This window comes from Orycteropus afer, unplaced genomic scaffold, assembly GCF_000298275.1.
Source record: "Orycteropus afer afer isolate SDZICR_OR568_19922 unplaced genomic scaffold, OryAfe1.0 scaffold00014, whole genome shotgun sequence".
Classification (NCBI taxonomy): Eukaryota; Metazoa; Chordata; class Mammalia; order Tubulidentata; family Orycteropodidae; genus Orycteropus; species Orycteropus afer.
Genome location: NW_006921601.1, coordinates 11087509 through 11114395, shown reverse-complemented (window position 1 = coordinate 11114395; position 26887 = coordinate 11087509). Strand labels below are relative to the sequence as shown.

Sequence of the window (26887 nt, the reverse complement as noted above, 5' to 3'; positions counted from 1 at the left end):
CTTAGAAACCCTATGGGACAGTTCTACTCTATCCTATAGGATCACTATGAGTCAGAATTGACTGAACAGCAAAGAGTTTGAGTTTTTTTTTTGCTCATTACACAATTTGTATTTGTAATTTCAGTTCATTGATAAAGATTTGAATTACAGTGTATGACAGACAATTCATACCATATTCTGGAAACATAGTTTCCTTAGTGTTTTGGAGGAAGAAGGGAGAGAGAAACCTGAGGTAGAAGACAGAGAAGAAAAGTAGTTGATCTTGATTGGGTTGCTAGAACTTAGAGAAGCACCAGCAGACATCTACTATTGTAGCAACAGTAGAAATTTGTGTTGCTGTGGCTCTGGACCTCAGGAAGCTTGAGATAGGTCTTCATTTTTTTAAAAGCATATTGAAAATGCTCTTGCAGCTGACCACACTTCCATTTAGTCCTTTATGGGGTTAATAGTAAGAAAGCTTTATATGACTAAGCTGTAGAGTACCTTATCTATAACTCTGAGGACTGACAACTTTTAAATAAGATTTTTGAAATAATCACTGTTGATTGTTTGTAGTAATATGGGAAACACCAAAGTATAGTACTTGAAGGATGAATAACTTAATTGCACATCTGGTTTTACATATTTCAGTACTTGGATATGACTTTGCAGTTCTTTATGAAAAACCTTAATTTTTGTTAAATTCTCTAGGTGATATTTAAGGTAACTTAGAATATATTATACAACTTACTTATTAAAAAAAATGGTAGTTGTGTAAAAAAATAACTTTAGTGGGAGAAATATGTATTAGTTAGCATGATACAGTAGAGAGGAGATGAATAAAGAATGAGGAGAACTGGGTCTCAATTTTATCTCTGCTGTTAAATAATTGTAAGACTGGGTAAGTCAGTGAACCTATCTGGGACTAAATTTGTATTTGTAAAATGTTTTTAGGTAAACTGAGGTTCCTCTAACTTTAAAAATCCACAGTTCCTGAGATGTCAGAGCCCCACTGTTTATGAAAATGCTACCAGTCCAACCTTAATAACTTTTGACTATCTCATGCTCTAGATGTTTTATGTATTCTTTATTTTTTATTTTTCAGGATTACTATAAGACAGGAATAATCCGTTGTCCTGATGGCATATCTATTCCTGAATTGAGAGAAGCATGTGACTATCTTTGTATCTCTTTTGAATATAGTACTATTAAATGTAGAGATCTCAGTAAGTATGGTGTTTTGTGTGTGAGTGTTTTTTAGAGCTATAATATATTGGAATGAAAAATTATCTACTTAGATTACAAATATTTTTTAAATTAAATTGTAAAATATTCTAGTATGCTGAAGAGTGTTTGTGGAAGTCTACAGAGATTTTTTTAAGCTCCTTGTGCAATTTTCTACATCTTTTTAAACTTTTTTTTTTTTTTTTTTTCTTCAAGATTTCTGCCTTGACTATTTCCTCTGTCATTTATGATCAGTCTTTATCTCCTAGTTTGGCTTCATTCCTCAGATCAGATCATCCATAATTTTGTATGGAAGTTATAAGTAATTCTCAAAAACAATACTTGTCATTAAGATTTTGGATTGAATCCCATCATTGTGTGTGTGTGTGTGTGTGTGTGTGTGAACCACAGTAGTCAAGAAATCAAACAATGTTTTATATTGGCATATCTGCTGCAAAAGACCTCTTTAAGATGTTAAAGAGCAAAGATGTCATTTTGAAGACTAAGGTTTGCCTTACCCAAGCCATGGTGTTTTCGGTTGTTTCATATGCATGTGAAAGCTGGACAGTGAATAAGAAAGGCCACAGAAAATTGATACATTTGAATTATGGTGTTGGTGAAGAATATTGAATATAGCATGGGCTTCCAGAAGAACAAACAGACCTGTCTTGGAAGAAGTACAGCCAAATGCTCCTTAGAAGTGAGAGTGGCCAGGCATCATCTCTTGTGCTTTGGTTGTGTTATCAGGAGAAATCAATCCCTAGAGAAGGATATCCCTAGAGAAGGTAAAGTAGAGAGTCAGTGAAAAAGGGGAAGACCTTCAACAAGATGACTTGACATTGGCTACAGCAGTGTGCTCAAGCACATTGTAAGGATGGCACAGGACTGGGCACTGTTCCTTTCTATTGTATATAGGTTCACTATGAGTTAGAATCAACTTGACAACACCTAAAAACACAATGACAACAACATATATAATATATGAGGCGCTCTGGTGGTCTAGTGCCCAAGGCATCTGACTGCTAACCAGAAGGTTGGCAGTTCAAACCCACTAGTCACTCTGCAGAAGGAAACTGGGCAGTCTACTTCCATAAAGATTTACTGCCTCAGAAACCCAAAGTGGGTCACTGTGAGTTGGAATTGACTCAGTGGCAGTGAATTTGCTTTTTGGCTTCATACAGTTATATAATATTATGTATATATCCGTGATATTAAAGAATAGGTACTAAATGAGCATATAAGAGTGATATCTAACTCACGTGTCAGGTATTGGGAGAGCTTTCTGGAGGAGAAGGAAGAGGGAGTATATTCCAGGCAGAAGGAAGTGCCATATTGAGAAGCAAGAAAGATTGGTACGTGGAGGAACTGACTTCTCACTCGTCTGTCACAGAACATACATACATATACTTCTAGGGAAGGAAATCCATAGTAAGTAGTAGTTTCTAACCAGGCTATACATTTCTTCATTGTCCACATTGTTTTCTTAGGTAAGCACTACAATCCAGAAGAATTTAGAGAACCAGGACTAAACTCAGGAAGGAGGGCCTAGGGCCAAAAAAAAAAAAAAAAAAATACCGTGACCTTGGGTGAAGGTGAAATAGAAAATGAATTTTAAAGTCTGAAAAAAGCACCAATTCAGATGGCCCAGGAAGAAAGGCACCATCCATGTAGTCCAATGTGACTGCAACTAAAGACCAAAAACTTAAGTTCTTCAGGCCTGTTGAGAATGAGAGCTCAGCCTCTGAAATCACTGAATCATAGACACAGGGGACTCACTTGTATGTTTGTTCTTGTTATTTTTCTCTCTCTCGTGTGCGCACGCACACACACACTTTGTCTCTCTCACTTTCACTCTTTCTCTGTTTTCTAGTTTGTGCTATTAAACCAATTTGGACTTTGAGGACAAAGACTTTTACCTTTTTGACTTTGCGTTTGTAGTGCCTGGCACATAGTAAGGATTCAGTAAATATTTGCTGAATGATAAATTATTTAATGCCTTCATGTTTTGTTTCTTTTTAAGTGCCCTATTTCACTTGCCTCACCCCAAATATTATTAATATTTCCCTCTTCATAATTGGTAATCTCCAGGCTCAGACATACTCAGATCTAACTAACCTATGCCCATTCTGTTGTTATTATTAGGTGCCATCAAGTCAGTTTAGAATCATGGCAACCCCACGTGACAGAGTTGAACTTTCTCAAAGGGTTTTCTAGGCTATAATCTCTATGGGAGCGGATTACCAGGTCTTTCTCCTGTGAAGCAGCTGCATGGGTTTAAATTGCCAGCCTTTCAGTTAGCAGGCAGGCACTTCACTGTTGCACTACCAGGGCTCTTATGTCCATTCTAGAACTTAAAAAAGAAAATGCACATTAAAAAAAAGTTATTTCATTGGAAATTTTTGAATTTTAGAAAAGTTAATCTATTTACTATTTTGACTCTTGCTACAAATTCCATGACGTCCCAATTATTTATGCTTTTTTTTTTTGTCTTCTTTAGGTAGAGTTTTGTCATTTTTTTCATGTAGTTTCTGTTCTGGGTTTATTTATTCTTTGATGTATTTTTGTTATTGTGTGTGGAATGTGTTTAAATTTTTGAACTGCTAACATATAAGAAAGTGACTGAATTTTGTACATTTATATTTAACCAGAACCCTGTTTATTTTTAATAGTCTTTCATTTGATTCTCATATATTTCTTGATAGCTAATTGACAATGTTTTAAATAATACTTTCGTATCTTTTTGTGTTGGATTGTCTAGAAAAATTTGAACAATGTTATATTTAGTGGGATTCTGGCTTCCCTGTCTTTAAAGTCATTTTCTTTAGGTTTCACTGTTAAGTTACCTATTTCTTTTTGGCTCTTTCTTCCTTTGGCTTTTTAACATTCTTCTTGTAGATCTTCTGCTTATTGTCCTCTGTCTTGCTCCATGGACCTTCATCCTTTAAATATGGTTTTACCCCACTGTTCTATTCTTAGCTACCTTCTCTCTTACAGAATCTATAAATCCTATGTGATGTCATTAATTGCTATGACTTCAAATATTACCTATATACTAAGGATTCTTAATTCTTTAACTCCTGTCTTTCTTCTAAGTACCACCTCTGTGTTCTTAGTTTACTATTTAACTTGACGTTTCTTTTTTTTTCCTCCTTAATCAAGTTTATATAGTACATACAGTGATGAACATGGCAGGTATTATCCCTATCCTTATGGAGTATATACTCTAGTAGGGTAGACAGACTTTGAACAAGTAATTAAAGCCATGAAAATAACAGTGAAGAAATCAGATCCTATGAGAAGTATATAGTAAAGGGCAAATTCATTATCTGATTTAGTGATATTAAAGCTAAGACCTGAAAGAATGACAAAGAGGGGAAGAAATTGACTCTGCCAGGCAGCAGAAACGATACTTGCGTGAGGAATGAGGTCATATATATTAGGAAGGAGACAGCAAATTTATTCATTGAACAAATATTTAAAGACTATCTACTCTGTATCAGGCATTTTTCTAAATTCTGCAAAGTAAACATGAGGAAAAACTTCCTATTCTACTGGAACTTATATTCTGTTAGAGAAGACAGATAATAAGGTAAACAAATAATAAATGATATTATACAAAAAAAATCTCACTGCTGTCAGTCGATTCTGACTCATAGCTACCCTGTAGGACAGAGTAAATCTGCCCCATATGGTTTCCAAGATTTTAAATCTTTATTAGAGCAGACTGCCTCACCTTTCTCTGATGAGTGGCTGGTGGATTCAAACCACCAACCTTTTGGCTAGTAGCCGAATGCTTTAACCATTGTGCTACCAGAGCTTCTTATAGTATGATAGGTAGTTGTTGTTAGGTGCCATTGAAGTCAGTTTCAACTCATAGCAGCCCTGTATACAGCAGAATGAAACACTGCCCAGTCCTCAGCAGTCATTGCTGTACTTAAGCCCATTGTTGCAGACACTGTGTCAGTCCATCTTGCTGAGACTCTTCGCCTTTTTCGCTGACCCTCTACTTTACCTAGCATAGCATCCTTCTCCAGGGACTGGTCCCTCCTTATAATGTGACCAAAGTACAGGAGATCAAATCTGGCCATCCCTACTTCTAAGGAGCATTCTGGCTGTACTTCTTCCAAGGCAGATCTGTTTGTTCTTCTGGAAGTCTGTAGTACATTCAGTATTCTTTGCCAACACACAATTCAAATGTATCCGTTTTTCTGCAGTCTTCCTTATTCATTGTCCAGCTTTCACATGCACATGAAGCTATTGAAAATACCATGGTTTGGGTCAGGTGTACCTTAGTTGTCATAGTGACATCTTCATTCTTTAAGTAGGTCTTTTATAGCAAATTCACCCAATGCAATGCATTATTTGATTTATTGACTGCTGCTTCCATGGGTGTTGATTTTGGATCCAAGTAAAATGAAATCCTTGACAACAACAGTCTTTTCTCCATTTATCATATTACTTATTGTTCCAGTTATGAGGATTTTTGTTTTCTTTATGTTGAGGTATAATTCATACTGAAGACTGTAGTCTTTGATCTTCATCAGTGTTTCAAGTCTTTGCTTTCAGCAAGCAAGGTTGTATCATTTGCATATCACAGTTTGTTATTAGATCTTCCTCTAATTCTTTTTCTGTGTTCTTGTTCGTATAGTCCAGCTTCTTGGATTATTTGCTCCGCATGCACATTGAGTAAATACATGAAATGATACAACCTTGAGGTACAACTTTTCTGATTTTAAACTTGCAGCATCCCCTTGTTTCTGTTTGAAAGACTGCCTCTTGGCCTATGTATAAGTTCCTCATAAACCCAATTAAGTGTTCAGGAATTCCAAGGGATATCATTGCTGATGTCAGGTGGATCTTGGCTGAAAGCAAAGAATACCAGAAAGATGTTTACCTCTGTTTTATTGGCTATGCAAAGACATTTGACTATATGGATCATAACAAATTATGGACAACATTGCAAAGAATGGGAATGATAGGTGGTAATAAGTGCTAAAGCTATTGCCATTGAGTTGATTCTGTCTCATAGCAACCCTATAGGACATTGTAAAATGGCCCCAAAGGGTTTCCAAGGCTGTTGTCTTTTTTAAAAAAAATTTCATTGTGATTTGGGTGAAAGTTTACAGAGTAAACTCATCTTCCATGCAGCGGTTCACATACACTTTGTCTCATGACATTAACTGCAGTCTCCCATAGTGCAACAGCTCTCCTTTACCACTTCCTCCCTATAGCCATCTCATCCCTTTGTCCTTCCCTCCCATGCACTCCTGCCACCTGAGCTGTCTCCCTGTGTATACACAACCCTTCTATTCTCTCATGATTGATTCTCCAAGGAGTATATCTACCTAATGTAGATGTTCAGCTCATATGCCTGTCTTTTGTTCAGCTGGAAGCCACAGGAATGGGTTCAATTCCAGACCTGAAGGGCAGCTAGGGGCCACAGTCTCAGTGGTTTTCCCAGGCTCTATCAGACCAGCAAACCTGGTCTTTTTTTTTTTTTAAATAATTTTAAGTTTTGTTCCACATTGTTCTCCCACTCTATCCAGGATCTCCTACATAGATCTCCCTCCAAGTGGTTGATGGTGGTAGCTGGACACCATCTAGTTCTTCTGGCTTCATAGTCATATAGGCTGAGGATTGCATGGAGTACAGTCCCTTGGACTAATTGTTTCCATGCGTCTTTGATTTTCTTCATTGTATTTTGCTCTGGATGAGGAGAGACCCATCGTTGTATCTAAATGGTCGCTTGCAAGCTTTTAAGATCCCAGTCGCAACTTGCCAAAGTAGGATGTGGAACAATGTTTTTGTGTAGTATGTTATGCCAATTGAGCTTGATGTCCCCTGTGACCATGGTCTTGAGCCCACAGGTCCATCTACTCGCTCCCTCTGGGTAGCTGGCTGTGGCAAGGCTTTTATCTTTATGGAAGCAGACTATCACACCTTTCTCTTGCAGAGCACCTGGTGAGTTTGAACTACTAACCTTTCATTTAGCAGCTGAATGTCTTGCCACTGCACCACCATGGCTCTTTATATTAAACACTAAAAAGGGGCAAAAAAAAAAGTAGAGACAAGAGCTAGAGTAGCCAGTGATAGAAGATCACTAGACCGGCGAATTTAAGTAAATTCCAAGAAGAGGTTAACAATGAATACAAGTGTTGAAGGACCTTTCCTGATATGTTTGAGAACAGCAAAGAGGCCAGTTATAATTGGAGTGGAGTGAGTGAGGTATCAGTATCAGTAGGAGATGAGATCAGAGTTGTAACGGAGTAGTAGTTAAGTCAAATGGAGTCCTTACAGAAGGTCTTCAGCTTTTACTCTGAATAGGAAACCGTTGGATAGTTTTGAACAGAGTGATAGGATCAATACCATTTTATGAGAGCTCTTTTCACACAGAATTCAGTATAGAGTCATCCAGTGCTATAGTCCTGATCTGACTTACTGTGTTAGAAATGGACCAAGAGGAGTATTAAGACACAAGCGGAGACATCAATTAGGAAGCTATTGCAGTAATCCAGGTAAGAGATGATGGCTTGGATCAAGGTGGAAGCAGTAGGAAGTAGTCAGATTCTGGACCTGTTGAAAGGTGGAGTTGACAGGATTTGTTTGTTGATTGTGGAATGGGAAGGAGAGAAGAGGACTTAAATGAACTGGAAGTATGGAATTGCAATTAATTGAGATGAAGGAGTCTTCCTGGGAGCAGAAATTTAGAATCTTGATTTTGGACACATTAAATTTTAGCTAGTTATTTTACATCTAAGTGGAAATGTTGAGTGGGTCTGTTGGGAATGCATGTCTGAAGTTCAAGATAGAACTATATGCACTCTCTCTGTCTCTCTGAATACATACATACATACATGCATATATATATATAATTTTTAAAAAAAAGATTGTACACATTGATCTGTAACTTCCTATTTCCCATAATAGGCCTTTATAGACAAAATTGAGGATATTGGGTTTTTATTCTAAAGTAGTAGAGGCCATGAAAGGTTTAGACTAGAGGAGATATGTAATTGGATTTGGCAGCTGTGAGGAAGATGAATTACAGAGGGGTTAAATCAAATGTTGGGGAAATGTAATTAGAAAGTTTTAGCAAGGTGAGAATTAACTATGACTTGGACCGAGGTGGGTCAAGGGGTATTGAATGTATTAACTATTAATAATTAACTATTAACTATTAATAGTTAGCTATGTTAACTATTGCTGTGTTCCAAACCACCCCAAATCTGGTATCATAAACTACAACCATTTTATTTTGCTCATTGATTCTGTGAGTCAGGAATTTGGACAGGGCACAACAAACAGAGATGACTTATCTCTGCCTCAGAATGTTCTGGGCCTCATCTGTAAAGAATTAAAGGACTGGAGGTGACTCTGAAGGCTGGAGGCTTCTTTACGCACACGTTTGGCACCTGGGCTGGGCTCAGCAGAGTTCTTACATGTAGACTCTCCTTGGGTTCTTAAACTTCTTAAAGCCTAGAGACTTGGTTCAGAGAGGAAGTGTTTGAGAGCAAGCATTTCCAGAGACTAAGGCAAAAATTGCAAGGCTTCTCCTAACCTAGCTTCCAAAATCATGCCCTGCCACCTCTGCTGTATTTTCCTTGTTACAAACAAGTCAGTATGACCAGCCTATATTCAAGAGGTGGGGAATTAGACTCCACCTCTGGGGGAAGTGGCAAGGTAACATTGCAGAAGAGCTTGTGACATGAGAGATGTTCCTGCTATCTTTGGTAATTATTATCTGCCAGGAAGAGAAATGGCACAATTCAAGATATGTTTAAGAGGCATACTTGATAGGAAAGAAAGATTGAATTAAGAGGTGAGGGATGAATCAATAATTCATTAATTTATTCTATAAATATTTAAGTGCCTATTATATTCCTGGCATGATTGTGAGATGATTCTGAAAACTTCAGATGGTGATGCTATTTACTGATTTGGGAAGGGCAGAAGTGATAAGTTCAGTTTTGTACATACTGAGTTCGAGGTACCTATGAGACAGCATCCAAGTGGAGATTTCCAGAAGGCATTTGTATATTATGTGTCTAAGAATATAGAAGACTGGTAGCAATAAATTTAGCAATTTTCAGCATAGAGTGAGAGAAAAAAAGAATCTAATACTGTCTGGAGAAACACAAATATTTAATAGGTATATGGAAGAGAAAGAGTTGGCAAAGGTGACTAAGGAAGACCAGCCAGAGAGAGAGAAAACCAGGGATTTGAAGGTTTAGGACTATAGTCTAATGGGGCCACTGAGTCAGTTAGCAAAACATAATTCACAAAAATCATGATCTGTATCCTAGTGAAGTACGTAGTATCTGGGGTCTTAAAAGCTTGTGAGCAGCCATCTGTGATATAGCTATGAGTCTCAACTTTCCAGGAGCAAAACATAACTAAAAGCCCAGAGAAGAAACAAGTTTATACCAGCTACAACCTCATCTACCCGGAGACCAGAAGAAGTAGATGGTGCCTGGTTACTACCACTGACCATTCTGACTAGGGTCACAATAGTTGGTTCTGGATAGAAAGGGAGAAAAATATGGAGCAGAACTCAACTTTTTATTAAAAAATAAAGCCATGCCATTGAACAATAGAGAACAGAGGACCCCCTCAGACTTCCCTTGACATACTCTTTAAACCTAGAACTGAGCCTATCCCTTGAGATCACATTTTAGTGAAAAAGCATAGTGGCATACAGAATAAAGGATATTACTGTAAGATCATAGTGTTACTTAAAAACCATCAGTATGAGACCAGAAAGGCAACAGTTACTCAAAACCAAACATAAGAAGATGAGGTAGCAGGGAAACTAAAGTGCTGGAGAGGAAACAAACTGAACAGAATTAAAGAGAATGTTGATATATTGTGATGAATGTAATTGTTTCCTAGCAATTTGTGTGGAAATTGCCAGGTGGGAACCTAACTTGCTTTTGTAAGCTTTCACCAAAAGTTCAATAGCAAATTATTTTTTAAAAAAATGAATAAATAAATAAATACACACAAACAACAAGGATAATGGTATCCAAGAGTCGTAAGGATGAAAATGTTTCAAGGTGTCCAATGCATGAGATCTAGCTTAGAGAATGAATAAGATAAGGGACCAAAGGGTATTCATTGTCTTTAACAGTGTAAGGGTCATTTGGAGACCTTAGTGAGAGCAGTTTTATGGAATAGTGAGAGTGGAATCCAGATTGGTATTGGCTGAGAAGTTAGGGAAAAGAGAATGTGTTGCCACAGAAAGCTTCTAGAAGTTTGGCTATAAAGGGATTTTTTTTAATGGTAATGAGAAATAGCAGCCTACAAAGAGACATGGCTACATAATAATAATACAGATCATTAATTATTTAATAAACCATTATTATATTAAACATACATTATTAATGGGTTTGATCTAGTGTCTTCCTCCAACCTTCCTCTTATTTCTCTGCACACACACAAACACACACACACACTTCCTTCCTTCCTCCTTCAGCTCTTCCTCTGGCTGATGCATGGCAATAATTGCAGTGATGATGGAGTCTTGGAGCCTTAGGTAGAAGACAGGAATTACCATTAAAATAGGAATAAAAGAAGAAAGGTTAAATTAGTGCAGCTGCCTTTGTAGCTGTGTAGTTGGGAAGTTGAAATTGTTTGTTATGTCTGTACCTAAGGAGGGTAAAAGGAACTCTGGTGGTACCTAATGCATTTGACTGCTAACCAGAAGGTTGGCATTTCAAGCCTACCAGCTGCCTATGCAAGGAAGATGGGGCAATCTACTCCTATAAAGATTTACTGCCTTGGAAACCCACTTGGGGATCTCTGTATCAATTGGAATTGACTCAATGGCAGTGAGTTTGGTTTGGTTTTTAAGGAGGGTAAAGTGTGTCTTTCACCTCTCTTGATTCTATGGACAGGTTAGCTGTGGAATTATCATTCTTTATTTTGCTTGTCCTTTTACCTTCTTTATCCCCAACTCAGTTGACCTTTGTCCTGTCACCTCTCTTCCTACATTGAAATCTTAAAGCTGTTTTGTGAAAAACTTTCTTTTTCTGAGGAAGAGAATGTGTTGGGGATGGAATATGGGAGCTATTTTATTTCATATGAATTGTTTGAAAAGTATCTTTAGGATACACTTGTGCATGTGGGTGTACTATTTGCCTACCCATACCTGTTCAGCTTTGGCAGAGGATATTTCTACATACATATTTGTATATGCTGTAAATATATCCATGTATTCAGTAAAACAAACAGGGGGCAAAGTTATGAAAGCTTCCTACCCATAACCAAACACCTTGAGGGAATGAGTCACTGGGCCTGGAAGCTTAGGACAACAGTCTGGGGCACAGCTAGGACAGCTGGCATACCATGGTTCACAAAGACAGTGTTCTGTGATGGTGAGTTGTGACTGGGCTCTTAAAAGCTAGTGAGTGGCCATGTAAGGTGCGGCTATTGTTCTCTCCTCATCTGGAGTAAAGAAGAGTGAAGTGAATCAAAGACTCAAGGAAAAAATTAGTCTAAAGACCTAATAGACCACATGAACCACAGCTTCCATTACCCTGAGGCCCAAAAAACTAGTTGGTGCCCAGCTACCACTACTTAATGCTTTGATGAGGACCACAGAAAGCTCTGGACAGAATGGAAGAAAAATTCAGAACAAAATTCAGAATCATAAAAAAGACCAGACTTACTGGTTGATAGAGACTGGAACCCCTGAGATTATGGTTCTTAGACACCTTTCAAATCTGGAACGGAATACACCCCTGGGGGTCATTTTGCAGCCAAACAACAGATGAGCCTATGAAGTGAACAGTAACACTTGTGAAGAATATGCTCCTCAGAACAGTTGGGGCATGTGAGACCAAAAGGGCAGCGTTTGCCCCAAAACAAAGCTCAGAAGGCAGGAAAGAAGGACAACAGCTATCGGGAACCCAGGGAAGAAGCAGAAAGAATGCTGTTACTTTTGAGGGAATTGGCAACTAATGTTACGAAACTAAATGTATTTAAATTGTTGAGTAGAAAACTAATTTGCTCTGTAAACTTTTACCCAAACCACAATTTAAAAAAATAAATATTTAAGTTATATATATATACATATATATGTATATATATGTGTGTGTGTGTGTGTGTATATATATATATATTTATATATTTTAAAAGAGATATACTTGTGTGTATCATAAGGAGCCCTGCTGGTGCAGTAGTTAATGTGCTGGGCTGCTAACTGAAGGTCAGAGGTTCAAACCCACCAGCTGCCCCATGGAAGAAAGATAAGGCTCTGCTTCCGTAAAGAGATAGCCTTAGAAACTGTATGGGGCAGTTCTACTCTGTACTGTGGGGTCACTGTGAGTCGGAATCGACTCGACAGCAGTGGCTTTGGTGTGCATATCATAATTACATATATTCATGGAAGACAACATGATATAGTGAAAAATTCCCTGGACTAGTGATGGAGTTGTAATTCTGATTTTACAAGTTAGTTTTATAACCTTAAACAAAGGTTAAACGAATACTTTATGATGTATAAAATATGGGCTTGTGTTAGATGCAGTTAAATTAATTGGCTCTTTTTGCTACGTGATTTTATAATTCTATAACAACTCTTCCCTAGGAAAAGTTGGTGACTAAACAAAAACCACTGTACTGTCTGTACTAAGTTGGTGGTTTTTTGTGTGTTGCTTCTGCTGTTTGTTTACTTACCGGCCTTACAAAATATCAAGAAATTTTTGTGGGTTTCATTTCAGGTGCCCTAATGCATGAGCTATCAAATGATGGTGCTCGTAGACAATTTGAGTTTTATCTGGAAGAAATGATCCTCCCTCTCATGGTAGCTAGTGCCCAGAGTGGGGAACGAGAATGCCACATAGTGGTGCTCACAGATGATGATGTGGTTGATTGGGATGAGGAGTATCCACCACAGATGGGAGAAGAATATTCACAAAGTAAGTATTATGGCATGTTTTCTCTTTCTTGAATCATCACAAATTATCTCTTTATCTTTTATAATGTTAGTCAAAGGACAGTTTTTATAAAGAAAGTACATTGAACTCTTACCACACCAAAGCAAAACCAAACCCATTACCATCAAGACATTAAAAAATCTTTATCTTGAAATACCAGTAATCTTAAGGATATAATAATAATAATAAGTTTACCCCATGAATAGCATCTGTATATGTATTTTCCTTTTATTGGCTTTTATAAACCAGCATGTTTGGTTTGTGAGTGTGTTTTTCTTTTTTTTGAAAAAACCTTTGCAGTTCACCTTTTAAGGGAGATAACTACACCTGAAAAAGAGAAGGCGAGGAAGGCCCATCAGTCTAACTCCCTGAAGTTCCCAGCACATTTGGAAGACTCAACATGTTGTTAGTGGAATGTCTGTCCTTTGCAAAGCCAGTTTGCTCTAAACGGACTAACCTGGGCAGAACTTGCTCGAATCTGCCATTTTTAACATCAGTATTAAATGGGGCTATTCGCCTGAATGGAAAACAATTTGTGGGGTGGCTCTTTACCTTTATGGGGAATTATTAATAGTTGCTCAATCCATGAAATGTAAAATATATCTGTTTTGTACTCTTTGACAAGGCAGTTTTTTTTTTTTTTTTGTTACTATTTCGTTTTTTTCCTTCAGACAAGGCCTTTTAGGCATAGCGAAGTCCTTCACTTTGCCTGCTTGATAATGATATGATATTGATACCTTTTTTTGGTTCTTTTATTTGAAGAAACTTGGGGCAGATCCCACTCTAATAAGTCTGTATGTGATATAACTTTCAGGGATTCTTCCTATGGATTGGGTTACCTGATTGGTTATCAAAGCTTTTCTTGTTTCAACCTAAGTAGACATTTGCTTATGCATTAACTGTACTGAATTGTTGTCCTGTCATGTTGGCTAGTCATCCTTTGGCATCACTGCATCCATCCATTATTTGGACTTTTAACTGTCATCCTCCTTTCATGACCAAGATAAATTTAACTTCTTCTTTAAGTACTTTGATTTTAATAAGAAAATATTTTTGTCTTTTTGTTTCCAGTTATTTATAGCACAAAATTGTATAGATTTTTCAAGTACATTGAAAACAGAGATGTGGCCAAATCAGTTTTGAAGGAGAGGGGTCTTAAGAAGATTAGATTGGGAATAGAAGGTAAGACATATTCATTATTCTCTATTAGTTTTCTTTTGATAAAACAAGGTTTAAAAATTGAATTCTATGTAGAATTTAGTTTAAATACTTTGAGGAAAAGACTGACAAACGACTTCTGAGTATTTATTGCAGTAGACTTATAAATAATAAAAATCAGCTTCCTTTATCTGAGACAACACATAGAAGACTTTAAAAACCTGTTGCCATCAAGTTGATTCCAACTCATGGTCACCCTATGAGACAGAGTGAAACTGCTCCATAGGGTTTCCAAGGCTGTAATCTTTATGGAAGCAGGCTGCCTCGTTTTTATCCTGCGGAGTGGCTGGTGAGTTCAAACCACCGACCTTTTGGTTAGCAGCTGAATGCCAACCAGGGCTCCTTACCTTAATGATACTTATCTCTAAATGGTAGCATTAAACATGCTTTCTATTTCGGTCTTTTCATTTCTTTGGAAATCTCCAAATTTCTTATACTCAAGACTATTTTGTACCTTCCTGAACCCCACGTTCCTCACAAAAAAGTCTGATTATTAGAGTATTAAATGTGTTGGCTTTTGTGGGAAGTAGATTGGCTTGGTGTCTAAGGGAGAACCTGGATATGTGAGAAGGGATCCTAGTTCTGTGGTACCATGTTTGTATTCAAATGTTGCTATAGTTAAGTCCTATCTCAGGGCTGTTATACTTAATTATAAACAGATTACTGGGCATTTAGTTTTGTTAAACACAAATATGCTTTGGGTGTCTGCTGGGAAAGTATAAATAATTCCTGCCTAAAGCTTCTCCAAATTAAAATTCCATTAAAAGATTTCTTGGGATTTTTTTATTTTTATTTTTTTTACTTGTTCTTTAATGAAACAATATTTGTCATTCAAGATTTGGTGTTTTTTTCTTTTCTTCCTTTTCTCTTTTTTGTGATTTGGGTGAAGGTTTACGTAGCAAATTGGTTTTCTATTCAACAGTTCATCCACATTTTGATTCATGACATTGATTGCAACCACCACAATATAATACCACTCCATCCACTTCCCTGTGTTAACTGTATCCACCTGTCTTTCTTTTCTATCCCTTTCTGCCTTCTGAGCTGGGTAAATGCCACCCTGTTGATCTTGTGAGGTTGTTGTTCTACAAGGAGTGTGTACCTCCCTGGTGTTACTGTTTACCTTATAGGCCTATCTATTATTTGGCTGAAAGTTTAGCCACAGAGATGAGTTCAGTTCTAGGCTTGAAGGATGTCTAAGGGCCATAGTCTTGGGGGGGGGGGGTTCCAGTGGTCTCTGTCAGACCAATAAGCCTGGTCTGGTCTGTTTATGATTCTGAGTTTTGTCTTCAAAACCTCCTATTTTGTTCCCTTTCAGAGTGGTCAGTAGTGGTAGTAGGCACCATCTAATTCTTTTGTTCTCAGGGTCATGGAGACTGGGGTTTGCATGGTCCATTAGTCCTTTGGACTGTTTCCATGCATCTTTGATTTTCTTCACTCTTCTTCACTCTGGGCAGGGGAAGACCAGTAGTTGCACTTTAGATGATTGCTCACAAGCATTTAAGACCCCAGTCACTACTCACCAAAATATGATGTAGAACATTGTCTTTGTGAACCATATTCTGCCAGTTGACATAAGGTTGATGTCTAAAGGCAGTTTAGGATTGCAGTGGTTAGCTGCTCCATCTAGCAGACCATATTAGAGATGACCTTACTCACTCACATCATTAGGAACCTTACCCAGAGCTTGTGGAAGGCTCTCTCTGTCAGGGTATTTAACTGAGGAAAGAAAAACTGAAATAATATTGTTGAATTACATTTGCCACAGAATACAGGAAGTTCAGGAATAATTAATGAAGTCTTTAATGCAATGTTATTTTGAATGAAAGATAGAGCTCCTGCTCTGTCTGACCTGAATCTATCTACTAATGTTAATCCTCACTACTTTTCAGAACACACCCTCTGCCCCAATCAGACTTGTCTCAGGGTCTCTTACACATACCTTATATGTTCATTCCTGCCTCTGTAGCTTGCCTTATGCCGTTCTCTCCTTTGAGTAATATTCTGTCTACTTTGTCCTCCATGCCTACACATCCCAGCCTTGCTCATCCATTAAGATTCAGAACAAATATTTCACTTCGTTTTTTATTTTACTTATAAGCATTTCACTTTATTTTTAAAGGCAAGAAGTGTTACTTCTCAGTAAGATGGCTATCCAGGGAAAGGTTATCACTTATAGCTGATACATCTTGGTCATTCACTCATTGCTCAAATACTTGCTTAGCACTGCATTAGGTACTGGGAGCTCTGGTGGCATAGTGCCTAAGGCATTTGACTGCTAACCAGAAGGCTGGTGGTTCAAACCCACCAGCCACTCCTTGGAAGGAAGATGGGGCAATCTACTTCTGTAGTGATACTGCCTCGGAAACCCAAGGAGGGGTCACTATGAGTCGGGTCCAACTCAACGACACATAACAACAACAACAACATAGATACTTCTAAAGGAGCTCTGGTGGTATAGTGGTTAAGGCATTTGGCTGCTAACCAGAAGGTTGGTGGTTTGAACCTACCAGCTGTTCCATGGGAGAAAAATGGGGCAGTCTACTTCCATGAAGATTTACAGTCTTGGAAACACAGTGTGGGGTCGCTAGGAGTTGGAATTGAGTCGATGGTAGTGAGTTTGTTTTGGTTTTTGGATAGATACTTCTTCTAGAAGCTCCGGTAGCATAATGGTTAAAGCATTCAGCTGCTAACCAAAAGGTTGGTGGTTTGAACCCACTATCTGTTCTGATAGAAAGATGAGGCAGTCTTCTTCTGTAAAGAAAGGCTTGGAAACCCTGTGGGACAGTTCTGTTCTGTCCTAAAGAGTTGCTCTGAGTTGGAATCTGCTTGCTAGCAGTGGGGGTTGGTTTTGGTTTATGGACATCCTAAGGCATTCTAGTGGCACAGTGGTTAAAGCATTTAACTACTAACCAGAGGTTGGCAGTTTGAACCCACTAGCTATTCTATGGTAGAAAGATGAGGCAGCCTGCTTCTGTAAAGATTTCCAGCCTTGGAAACCCCATAGGGCAGTTCTACCCTATAGTGTCGGAATAGTATGAATCAACTTGATGCCAGTAGGTTTTTTTGGTTTGGTATAGATACTTCTATCTATTTTCACCTATGTATGCATGTGTACCTACTTTAATGTCATTTGCGTATACCCATCCATATGTGCGCACACACTCGGTATTACATTACTTTGCTTGTACTTTGCTGACTGTATCCACAGTCAGTGCCATATTTCCCATTTTTTCCATCACCAGAAATAAGTGGTCTGTACTGTAGAAATTATCCTCTCTGCCCCTGTCTCCTTCCTAGTAACCAGCAGTAAACATTCATCTGTCTGTATTTATATTCTTGTCTTCTTATAGATGAGGCATCATATACTATTTATCCTTATATACCTGACTTAGTATTATTTCACTTAATGTTATTCTCTCAAGGTCCATCCATCTCATGATATGTTTTCACAGACTCATCATTGTTCTTTATGGTTGTATAGTATTTTAGTGTGTATATATACACTAAAGTGTGTGTGTGTGTATATATATATATATGTGTGTGTGTGTGTGTATACACACACTAAAGTTTGCTCACCCATGCATCTACTGATGAACATTTAGTTGTTTCCATTTATTTGCTGTTGTAAATAAAGTGGCAGTGAACATAGATGTACATATGTCTGTTTATGCTTTTATTTTTAAGTCTCTAGGGTTTATACTCGACGGCAAAACAACAACAACAACAACAACAGGGTTTATACCAAGGAGCTCTGGTGGTGTTGTGGTTAAGGCATTCAGCTGATAACCAAAAGATTGGCATTTGAAGCCCAACCCACCAGCTGCTCCATGGGAGAAAGATGAGGCAGTCTTCTTCTATAAAGATTTTTTTTTAATGCATTTTATTGAAATATAATTTATGTACCATGAAATACACAAAACTAAAGTGACATGGGTCAGTGCATTGTTTTCTTTTCTTTTGGCAGTATTCCCCACCCCTGGCAACCAACAAAGAAAGTTTCCTTCTCTATATAATATAAACCGTTCCTTGACCCTCCACAACAACGAACTAATATGTATTTGTCCTTCTGTGATTGACTTATTTCACTCAGCATGATGTCCTCCAAATTTATCCATATTATGTGGGGTTTTGCAGACTCTACATTATTCTTTAGTGCTGCATAGCATTCCATTGTGTGCACGTACCATAGTTTGGTCATTCACTCTTCCGTTGATGGGCACGTAGGTTGTTTCCACCTTTTTGCTATTGTAAATAGTGGTATGATGAACATGGGTGTACATATATCTGTTCCTATCCTGGCTGTCACCTCTGTAGGATATATACCTAGTAATGGGATTTCTGGGTCAAATGGTATCTCCAATCCCAGCTTTCTAAGGAATCGCCATATTGCTTTCTACAGTGTTTCTATCACTTCGCAGTCCCACCGGCAGTGTATGAGTGTCCCTGTCTTTCCACATCCCTGCCAGCATTTGTTATTCTCTGTCTCATTGAACCTTGACATCAGTACTGAGGTGAGATGGTATCTCATTGTTGTTTTGATTTGCATATCTCTCATGACAAATGATTGTGAGGATCTCTTCATGTATTAGCTAGCTACCTGAATATCCTCCTTGGTGAAGTGTCTATTTATGTCTCCTGCCCATTTCTCAATTGGATTGTTAATCCCTTTGCTGTTGAAGCATTGGAGTTTTCTGTAAATCTTAGAGATAAGTCCTTTGCCAGATATGTAATTATCAGGAAATACGAATTTGCTGCTGTCATTTTTGTTATGTGCTTTCTCGTGATGTTGATTTCTTTGTTCCACATAATTTTCTGTGCTAACTTGTTTTGTCATGTTATCGCTTCCTTCGTTGCTATTGTTTTGGTATTTGCTAAATATTTGTGCTGGTCCTTTTTTTTATTTTGATGTGAAGGTTTATCATTTTTCTTTGTGGTTACTCTGTGATTTATAGTTTTCTTCCCAAGTTTAGAATAGTCTGTTCTATCTTGTAGTTGTCTTGACTTCCCTGCCATCTAGAAGTTCAGTAATGACATGGTTTTTTCCCTCTTTTTGGTTTGTTGAGGAAGAAAGAAAAAGAAAAGCTCTGGTAGCATAGTGGCTAAGACACTTGCCTGCTCACCAGAAGGCTGGCAGTTCAAACCCACCAGCCACTCCTCGGAAGGAAGGTTGGGCAATCCTACTTCCGTAGTGATACTGCCTCGGAAACCCAAGGAGGGGTCGCTATGAGTCAGGGCTGACTCGACGGCACATAACAACAACAACAACATTTGAGGGACAGGTTTTCTGGGTACATAATTCTTGGTTGGAACTTTTTCTCTTTCATATATCCCATCCCATTGTCTTCTTGCCTGCATGGTTTCTACTGAGAAATCTGAGCTTAGTCTTACTGGTTGCCCCTTATAGCTTACTTTATGTTTTTCCCATGCTGCTTTCTGGATTCTTTCTTTGTCTTTGGTTTTGGTAAGTTTGATGATATGTCTTGGTGTTTTTCTTTTGGGATCTGCCCTGTTTGGGGTTCATTAGAGACTTCCTGAATGGATATAATCTCATCTTTCATCATACTGGGAAAATTCTCTTCCAACAAATCTTGGACAATTTTCTCTGTGGTTTTATTTGTCTCTTCCTGTTCTGGAATTCTGATTACATGTAGGTTATTCCTTTTGATGGTATCCCACATGACCCTTAGGCTTTCTTCATTTTGTCTTGATCTTTTTTCTGATTGTTTCCTTTCCAAAGAAGTGTTCAGGTATTTGCCTTTAATCTCAGTAATTATGTCTTCCATTGATTCAGTTCTGCTCCTTTGCCCATTCAATGTCTTAACTATTTCTGAAAATTTAGTATTAATCTTCTGGATTTCTGTGTGTAGATTTTGTATCATTTCTAATTTTTCATTTATTTTGTCATTTTGTACTTGTATTGTCTTTTGAAATTGTTGTTGAGTTTTCTCTGTGTTTTCCTTGATCTGTCTTTCAATTCGTTGAAGATACCTAGATATAATTCTTCTGAATTCCTTATGAGGGAGTTCCAATGCTGCATCTTCCTCAAGGATGTGTTTTGGGTCTGTATCCTGGTGCCTTGTTTCTCCTGCTTTATCTTGCTTCTTTGTGTGGATTGTGATGCCCTGTTGTCTCCGAGGCATTGTAACATTTTTGTGTTTATATTTAATTGGTGATTGTATGTTGGAGTGACTTGCCCACGATTTTTGTTTTCTTTGTATGTTATCTATGCAAGCAGGGTACTGTGCTGTGCTTCTCTATTCACTAGTTGACAGCATTTATATACTTACCACCTGTCTCCTCTCCTGTTATCAGCCTCTTGTATGTCCCTGCTGACCTAAGAAAATAGAGCCTATTCTTAGGTCCCTGGAATCCAAATGAGAATGCTGTCACTTTAAAATCCAAAATGGTTGCCACTTGTAAAGGTTCAAAATGGCTGCACTCTCAGTCACTTTAAATATCTAAAATGGCCACCACTTGTAAACATTCAAAATGGCTGCACCCTAGGTCACTTTAAATATCCAAAATGGCCACCACTTATAAATATTCAGAGTGGCTGCACCCTCGGTCACGTTAAATATCTAGAATGGCTGCTGCATGTAAACACTCAAAAGGGCTGCACTCTCCAGACAGCACAAGCTTAGGTTGTCTCCCTCCTTGCTGTTTCCCTTCCTAGTCATAGGCCACCAGCACAGTCATCCCTGCAGCCCTTTGTGACTAAGGCTGATCTTTATGTCAATTCTCAGGTCCCAACACCTCTTGGAAATATTCAGGCTGATGGTCCCGTCAGGGTAGCTAATAGTCCGCAGCTCTGTCTCTGTACTCACTCTTTTCGTTCAGGTTTTTCCACTGGTTGGTGCCTGATCCACTTCTGTATAGTTCTTTCAAAGCTCAGGGCTCCATGATTATTTTCTGTAGCTCTGTCAATTGTTTTTTATTTTCTTTGTTGAAGAGGATCCGTGTCGCTTGTCTGCCTATTCCTCCATCTTATTGGAAGTCCTCTTTCCATAAACATTAAAGCCTTGGAAATCCTGTGGGGCAATTCTAGTCTCTTGACTGGTGACTGTTGACTGACTATGAGTTGGAATCGACTCAGTGGCAGTGATTTTTTTTTAGGGTGTAGACCTAGCAATGAGATTCCTAGATCATAAGGTAGTTATATTTTTAGTTTTTTGAGAGAGCTCCTTACTGTTTTCCATGGTGGTTGTATAATTTTACAGTCTCACCAGCAACTCACAAGGGTTCTAAACTCCTCACATCCTTGCCAGCATTGGTTATCTGGGTTTTTTAGATCAGTGCCATTTTAGTCATGGTAAGATGGTATCTCATTGTAGTTTCGATTTGCATGTCTCTAATGGCTAATGATTGTGAACGTATTTTCATATTTCTGTTGGCTGCTTGGATGTCCTCTTTGGTGAATGTTCTGTTCATGTTCTTTGCCCATTTTGTGATTGGGTTGTTCAATTTTTTGCTGTTGAATTGTTCCAATTTTCTATAGATTTTAGAGATTAGACCCTTATTTGATAAACTGTTTCTGAAGATTTTTTTCCCCATCTGTAAGTTGTCTATTTACAAATAGACAATAAAGTCTATTTAATAAATAAAGTCTTTTGATGAACATAAATTTTTAATTTTTAAGAGGTGTCATTTAGCCATTTTGTCTTCTAATTGTTTTAGTGTTTGCTATCCTATTTTTAAGGTGCTCTGGTAGTACAGTGCCTAAGGAATCTGACTCCTTATCAGAAAGTTGATGGTTCAAACCCACCAGCCACACCACAGAAGCAAGACTGGCCAATCTACTTCCCTAAAGATGTACCACCTTGAAAACTCAATGGGGGTCGGTCTCTATGAGTCGGAATCAACTTGCTGGCACTGGGTTTGGTTTTATCCTATTTTTACAAAAGTTTAGCTTCCATAATTTTTTTGCTATGTTGTCTTCCAGGAATTTTGTTTTATATTTGACATTTAGGTCTTTGATCCATTTTGAGTTAGTTCTTATATATGGTGTGAGGTATGGGTCCTGTTGGATTTTTCTGCAAATGGATGCCCATGTTTGCCTACACCACCATTTATTAAAGAGACTGTTTCTGCCCCACTGAATGGATGTTAACCCCTTGTCAAAAATCAGTTTTCCATAGATGGCTGGGTTTAATTCTGGGTTCTCAATTCTAGTCCACTGGTCTGTGTGTCTATTGTTTGAACCAATACCAGGCTGTTTTGATTATAGTGGCTATATAGTATATTTCATAACGGTAAGTGTGTGATGGCCTGTTTTTATCTTTTTTTTCAATATTGCTTTAGCTATTCGGGGTTACTTTCTTTTCTAATGAGCTGTTCAGTATTTTTTTCATTTCAGTAAAGAATATTGTTGGGATTTGTATCAGGATTTCATTGAATCTGTAGATCGCTTTAGGTAGGATTGACAGTTTCACTATTATTCTTTTAATCCATTAGCATAGGATGCCTTTCCATTTTTGTAGGTCTCTTTTAGTCTCTTGTAGCAGTGTTTTATAATTTTCATTGTCTAAATCTTTTATGCTCCTGATTAGGTTAATTTCTAGACATTCTCTTGATTTGGAGGATATTGTAAATGATACTGTTTTCTTGATTTCTTTTTCAGAATAGTCCTTTTTAGCACAGAGGAACCCACCCAATTTTTGTGTATTCATCTTGTGCCATGCAATGTTGTTAAATTCTTCTGTTAGTTCCAGCAGTTTTCTTGTGGAATCTTTAGGGACTTCTCTGTACAGGATCACGTCATCTGCAAACAGAGGTAGTTTTATTTCTTCCTTTCCAATTTGGATGCCTCTTATTTCCCTTTCTTGTCTTATTTTTCTGGCTCGGACTTCTAGTGCAATGTTGAATAAGAGTGCCTTTGGATAGTCAATAAAACACAGGTAAACATCTTTCTGGTATTCTTTGCTTTCAGCCAAAATTCATCTGACATCAGAAATTATATCTCTCATTCCATGTCCTTTTCTGAATCTAGCTTGAATTTCTCCAAGTTTCATGTCAGTGTACTGCTGCAACTATTTTTGAATTATCTTTAGCAAAATTTTCTTGCGTGTGATATAAGTGATACTGTTCAGTAATTTCCACATTCTGTTAGATCACCTTTCTTTGGAATGGACACAGTTATGGCTCACTTCCCATCAGTTGGCCAGCTAGCTGTCTTCCAAATTTCTTGGAGTAAACGAGTAAGTGCCTCCGGCACTGAATCCATTTGTTGAAACATCTCAATGGGTATTCTGTCCGTTCCTGGAGTCTTGTTTTTCACCAGTTCCTTCAGTGCAGTTTGGGCCTCTTTCTTCAAAACCATTGGCTCTTGATCATATGCTACCTCCTGAAATGCTTGAACATTGACCATTTTACTTTTGTACAATGACTCTGTATATTCCTTTTATCTTCTTTTGATGCTTCCTACATAGTTCAATTATTTTGCCCGCTCTCTTATTACTTACTCACTGCCGTCGAGTCAATTCCAATTCATAGCAACCTCCTTTGGGTTTCTGAGGCTGAAATCTTTACAGAAGTATATCGCCCCATCTTCCTTCTGTGGAACAGCTGGTGGGTTTTGAACCGCCGACTTTCTGGTTAGCAGCCAAATGCCTTAACTACTATGCTACCAGAGCTCCTTATTTTGCCCATTAAGAATCCTTCAATATTGCAACTTGAGGCTTGAATGTTTTCTTCTGTTCTTTCAGCTTGAGAAATGTGAAGTGTGTTCTTCCCTCTTGGTTTTCTAACTCCAGGTGTTCTGGTTACATAGTGCCACTCTAACAGAAAATATACCACAAATGGGATGGCTTTAACAAACAGGAGTTTATTCTCTTATAGTGTGGAAGCTTTAAGTTTGAGTTCAAAGTGCCAGCCTTTATGGGGCTGGATGAAAGCCCCTCAACCATGGGCTTCAGCTTTGCCTCCTGCTTCTGGCCCACTGGAGCTGGAGGCTTTTCTTCACTCAGCTGCTGGCTGCTGAGGCTGACAGACCCAAGGTTGACAAGTAACAAGGTGCACAGTCCCAATATTACCAAACCACATGGCAGGTCATTAATTCAAGTTCATTAAGAGTCCCAAGATCAGCAGAGCATGGCAGGCTGCTGAACAGTGACTCAGCTTCATGCATGTTTCAAGCATGCCATAAAGTAGAGACCATTCCCCAAGACTTCTCTGTATATACAGGAAGCAGACCACATCCCTAAGGCAGCTACTCAGCTGCTCACAGTAGATTCCACCATGGAGTTGACTACCAGTCTCATCATGGGGAATACTACGTCCAGCTGCCCAGCCACTCAGCCAGCCCCAGACAAGTTAACACACGAAGTTAACTACCACAATTCTACCCCTTGTCAACTTGGCACCTGTACAGATCTCCTTCACTGGGTGACTCTAATCCCCTAGTCCCTGAGTTGTGACTTCACCCTCTTGGCCTGGTGGGCCTCGTTCCTCTACCTCTTGGGCATGGTAGCCCTGCCCCCTCTCTTGGACAGCAGCTATGGCTCCATTCCACTGGCCCACATGAACGATTATCCCCATACTCCAGAACCAAGTTGGTGAAGGTCTAACTCTTTGAAACTTAGGGGACTGTGGTGGTTCCATCCCCAGTGGCCAAGGTCCTATCCTTTGAGGCTGAGGCAGGTCTACTTCCCATTTCCTTGGTTTCTCCACTTCTGTTGATTAATACCAAAGGCATCCCACTCCGCCAGAAGTCTTCAGCCCCTAAAGCACTCAGCTTTCTTGCTCCGTGGGCCAGCCAATGTTCTACTCCATTTCGTGCCGGTCTCTTCTACCAATTAATGCCCAAAGGCAGCCCATTCCACCAGGAAGCCACCTGTGCAATGGCACCTGGCTTTCTCCTCCATGGGCTGGTCAGGCTGTCACTGTCTCGTGCTAGTTCTTTCGGCTCTGCTCCTGCTGTTTCTCATGCCGGTCTCTTGGCTCTGCTCCTGCCATCTCTCATGTTGTATTCTGGGGTCTCTCTGCTGGGGTCTCTGGTCAGGGACACACTCCACTTGTTTGCACATTTTAGGTGTCTGTCAGAGGAGCACCCCACTCTCCTGGTGCAATATTCTGTTATAGTTATCTAGTGCCATTCTGACAGGAATATACCACAAATGGGATGGCTTTAACAAACAGGAGTTTATTCTCTGACAGTGTGGAGGCTTTAAGTCTGAGTTCAAAGTGCCAGGCTCTCAGGACTGGGTGAAAGCCCCTCAACCATGGGCTTCAGCTTTGCCTCCTGCTTCTGGCCCACTGAAGCTGGAGGCTTTTCTTCACTGCTGGCTGCTGAGGCTGACAAACCCAAGGTTGACAAGTAACAAGGCACAGTCCTAATGTTACCAAACCACATGGCAGGCCATTAATTCAAGTCCAGTAAGAGTCCCAAGATCAGCAGAGCATGGCAGGCTGCTGAACAACAACTCAGCTACAGGCAGGGTTCAAGTGTGCCATAAGGTAGAGACCATTCCCCAAGGCTTCTCTGGAAGCAGACAGCATTCCTAAGGCAGCTACTTGGCTGCTCACAGTAGATTCCACCATGAAGTTGATTATCAATCTCATCATGGGGAATGCTACATCCAGCTGTCCAGCCACTCAACCAGGCCCAGCTAAGTTGACATAAACTGAACTACCACTTCAGGTAGTTTTTTCATTATACTTTGTCTTCTCAAGCTTCCTTTTGAAATCTTCTGTTCAGCTCTTTTATTTCATCATTTCTTCCATTCGCTTTAACTACTCTGCATTCAAAAGCAAGTTTCAGAGTCTCTTCTGATAGCCATTTTGGTCTTTTGTTCCTTTTCTTTTTAATGACTTTTTGCTTTCTTCATGGATAATGTTCTTGATGTCAACCCACAACTCACCTGGTCCTTAGTTATTGGTGTTTAATGCATCAAATCTTTTCTTCAGATCATCACTGAATTCAGGTAGGATATAATTAAGGTCATATTTTGGTTCTCATGGATTGGTTTTCATTTTCTTCAGCTTCAGCTTGAAGTTGCATATGAGCGATTGATGATGTATACTACAGTCAGCTCCTGGCCTTGTTCTAACTGATGATATTGAGCTTTTCTCTATCACCTCTCTCCACAGATATAGTTTATCTGATTCCTGTATATGCCATCTGGCAAGGTCCATGGATATAGCCACCATTAATGTTGTTAAAAAAAGGTATTTGCAATGAGAAAATAATTGGTCTTGCAAAATTTAATCATGTGACCTCCAGTGTCATTTCTATCACCAAGGCAGGCCATATTTTCCAACTACAGATGATAATTCCATTTCCAAGTTTTGCATTGTAATCACCATTAATAATCTTTACATCTTGATTTCATGTTTGGTCAATTTCAGACTGTAGAAGTTGGTAAAAATCTTCAATTTCTTTATCTTTGGCTTTAGTGGTTGGTTTCTAAGCTTGAATAATAGTAGTAGTAACTGGTCTTTCTTTTAAGTGTGTGGATATTATCCTATCACTGACAGCATTGTACTTCAGGATAGATCGTGAAATGTTCTTTCTTTCTTTTTTTTTTTTTTTT

At 38.6% G+C, this 26887-nt stretch overlaps 1 protein-coding gene across 1 annotated transcript in view; it reads left to right on the top strand.

Annotated features, from left to right (window-relative positions):
- BTBD10 (BTB domain containing 10) overlaps window positions 1-26887 on the top strand; it is an 81744-nt gene that overhangs the window by 42960 nt on the left and 11897 nt on the right. Inside the window, exons 5-7 of the mRNA XM_007955340.2 lie at window positions 1085-1205; window positions 12924-13121; window positions 14211-14321. Of these exons, the coding sequence (XP_007953531.1) occupies window positions 1085-1205; window positions 12924-13121; window positions 14211-14321 (430 nt within the window). The remainder of the gene's footprint in view (window positions 1-1084; window positions 1206-12923; window positions 13122-14210; window positions 14322-26887) is intronic.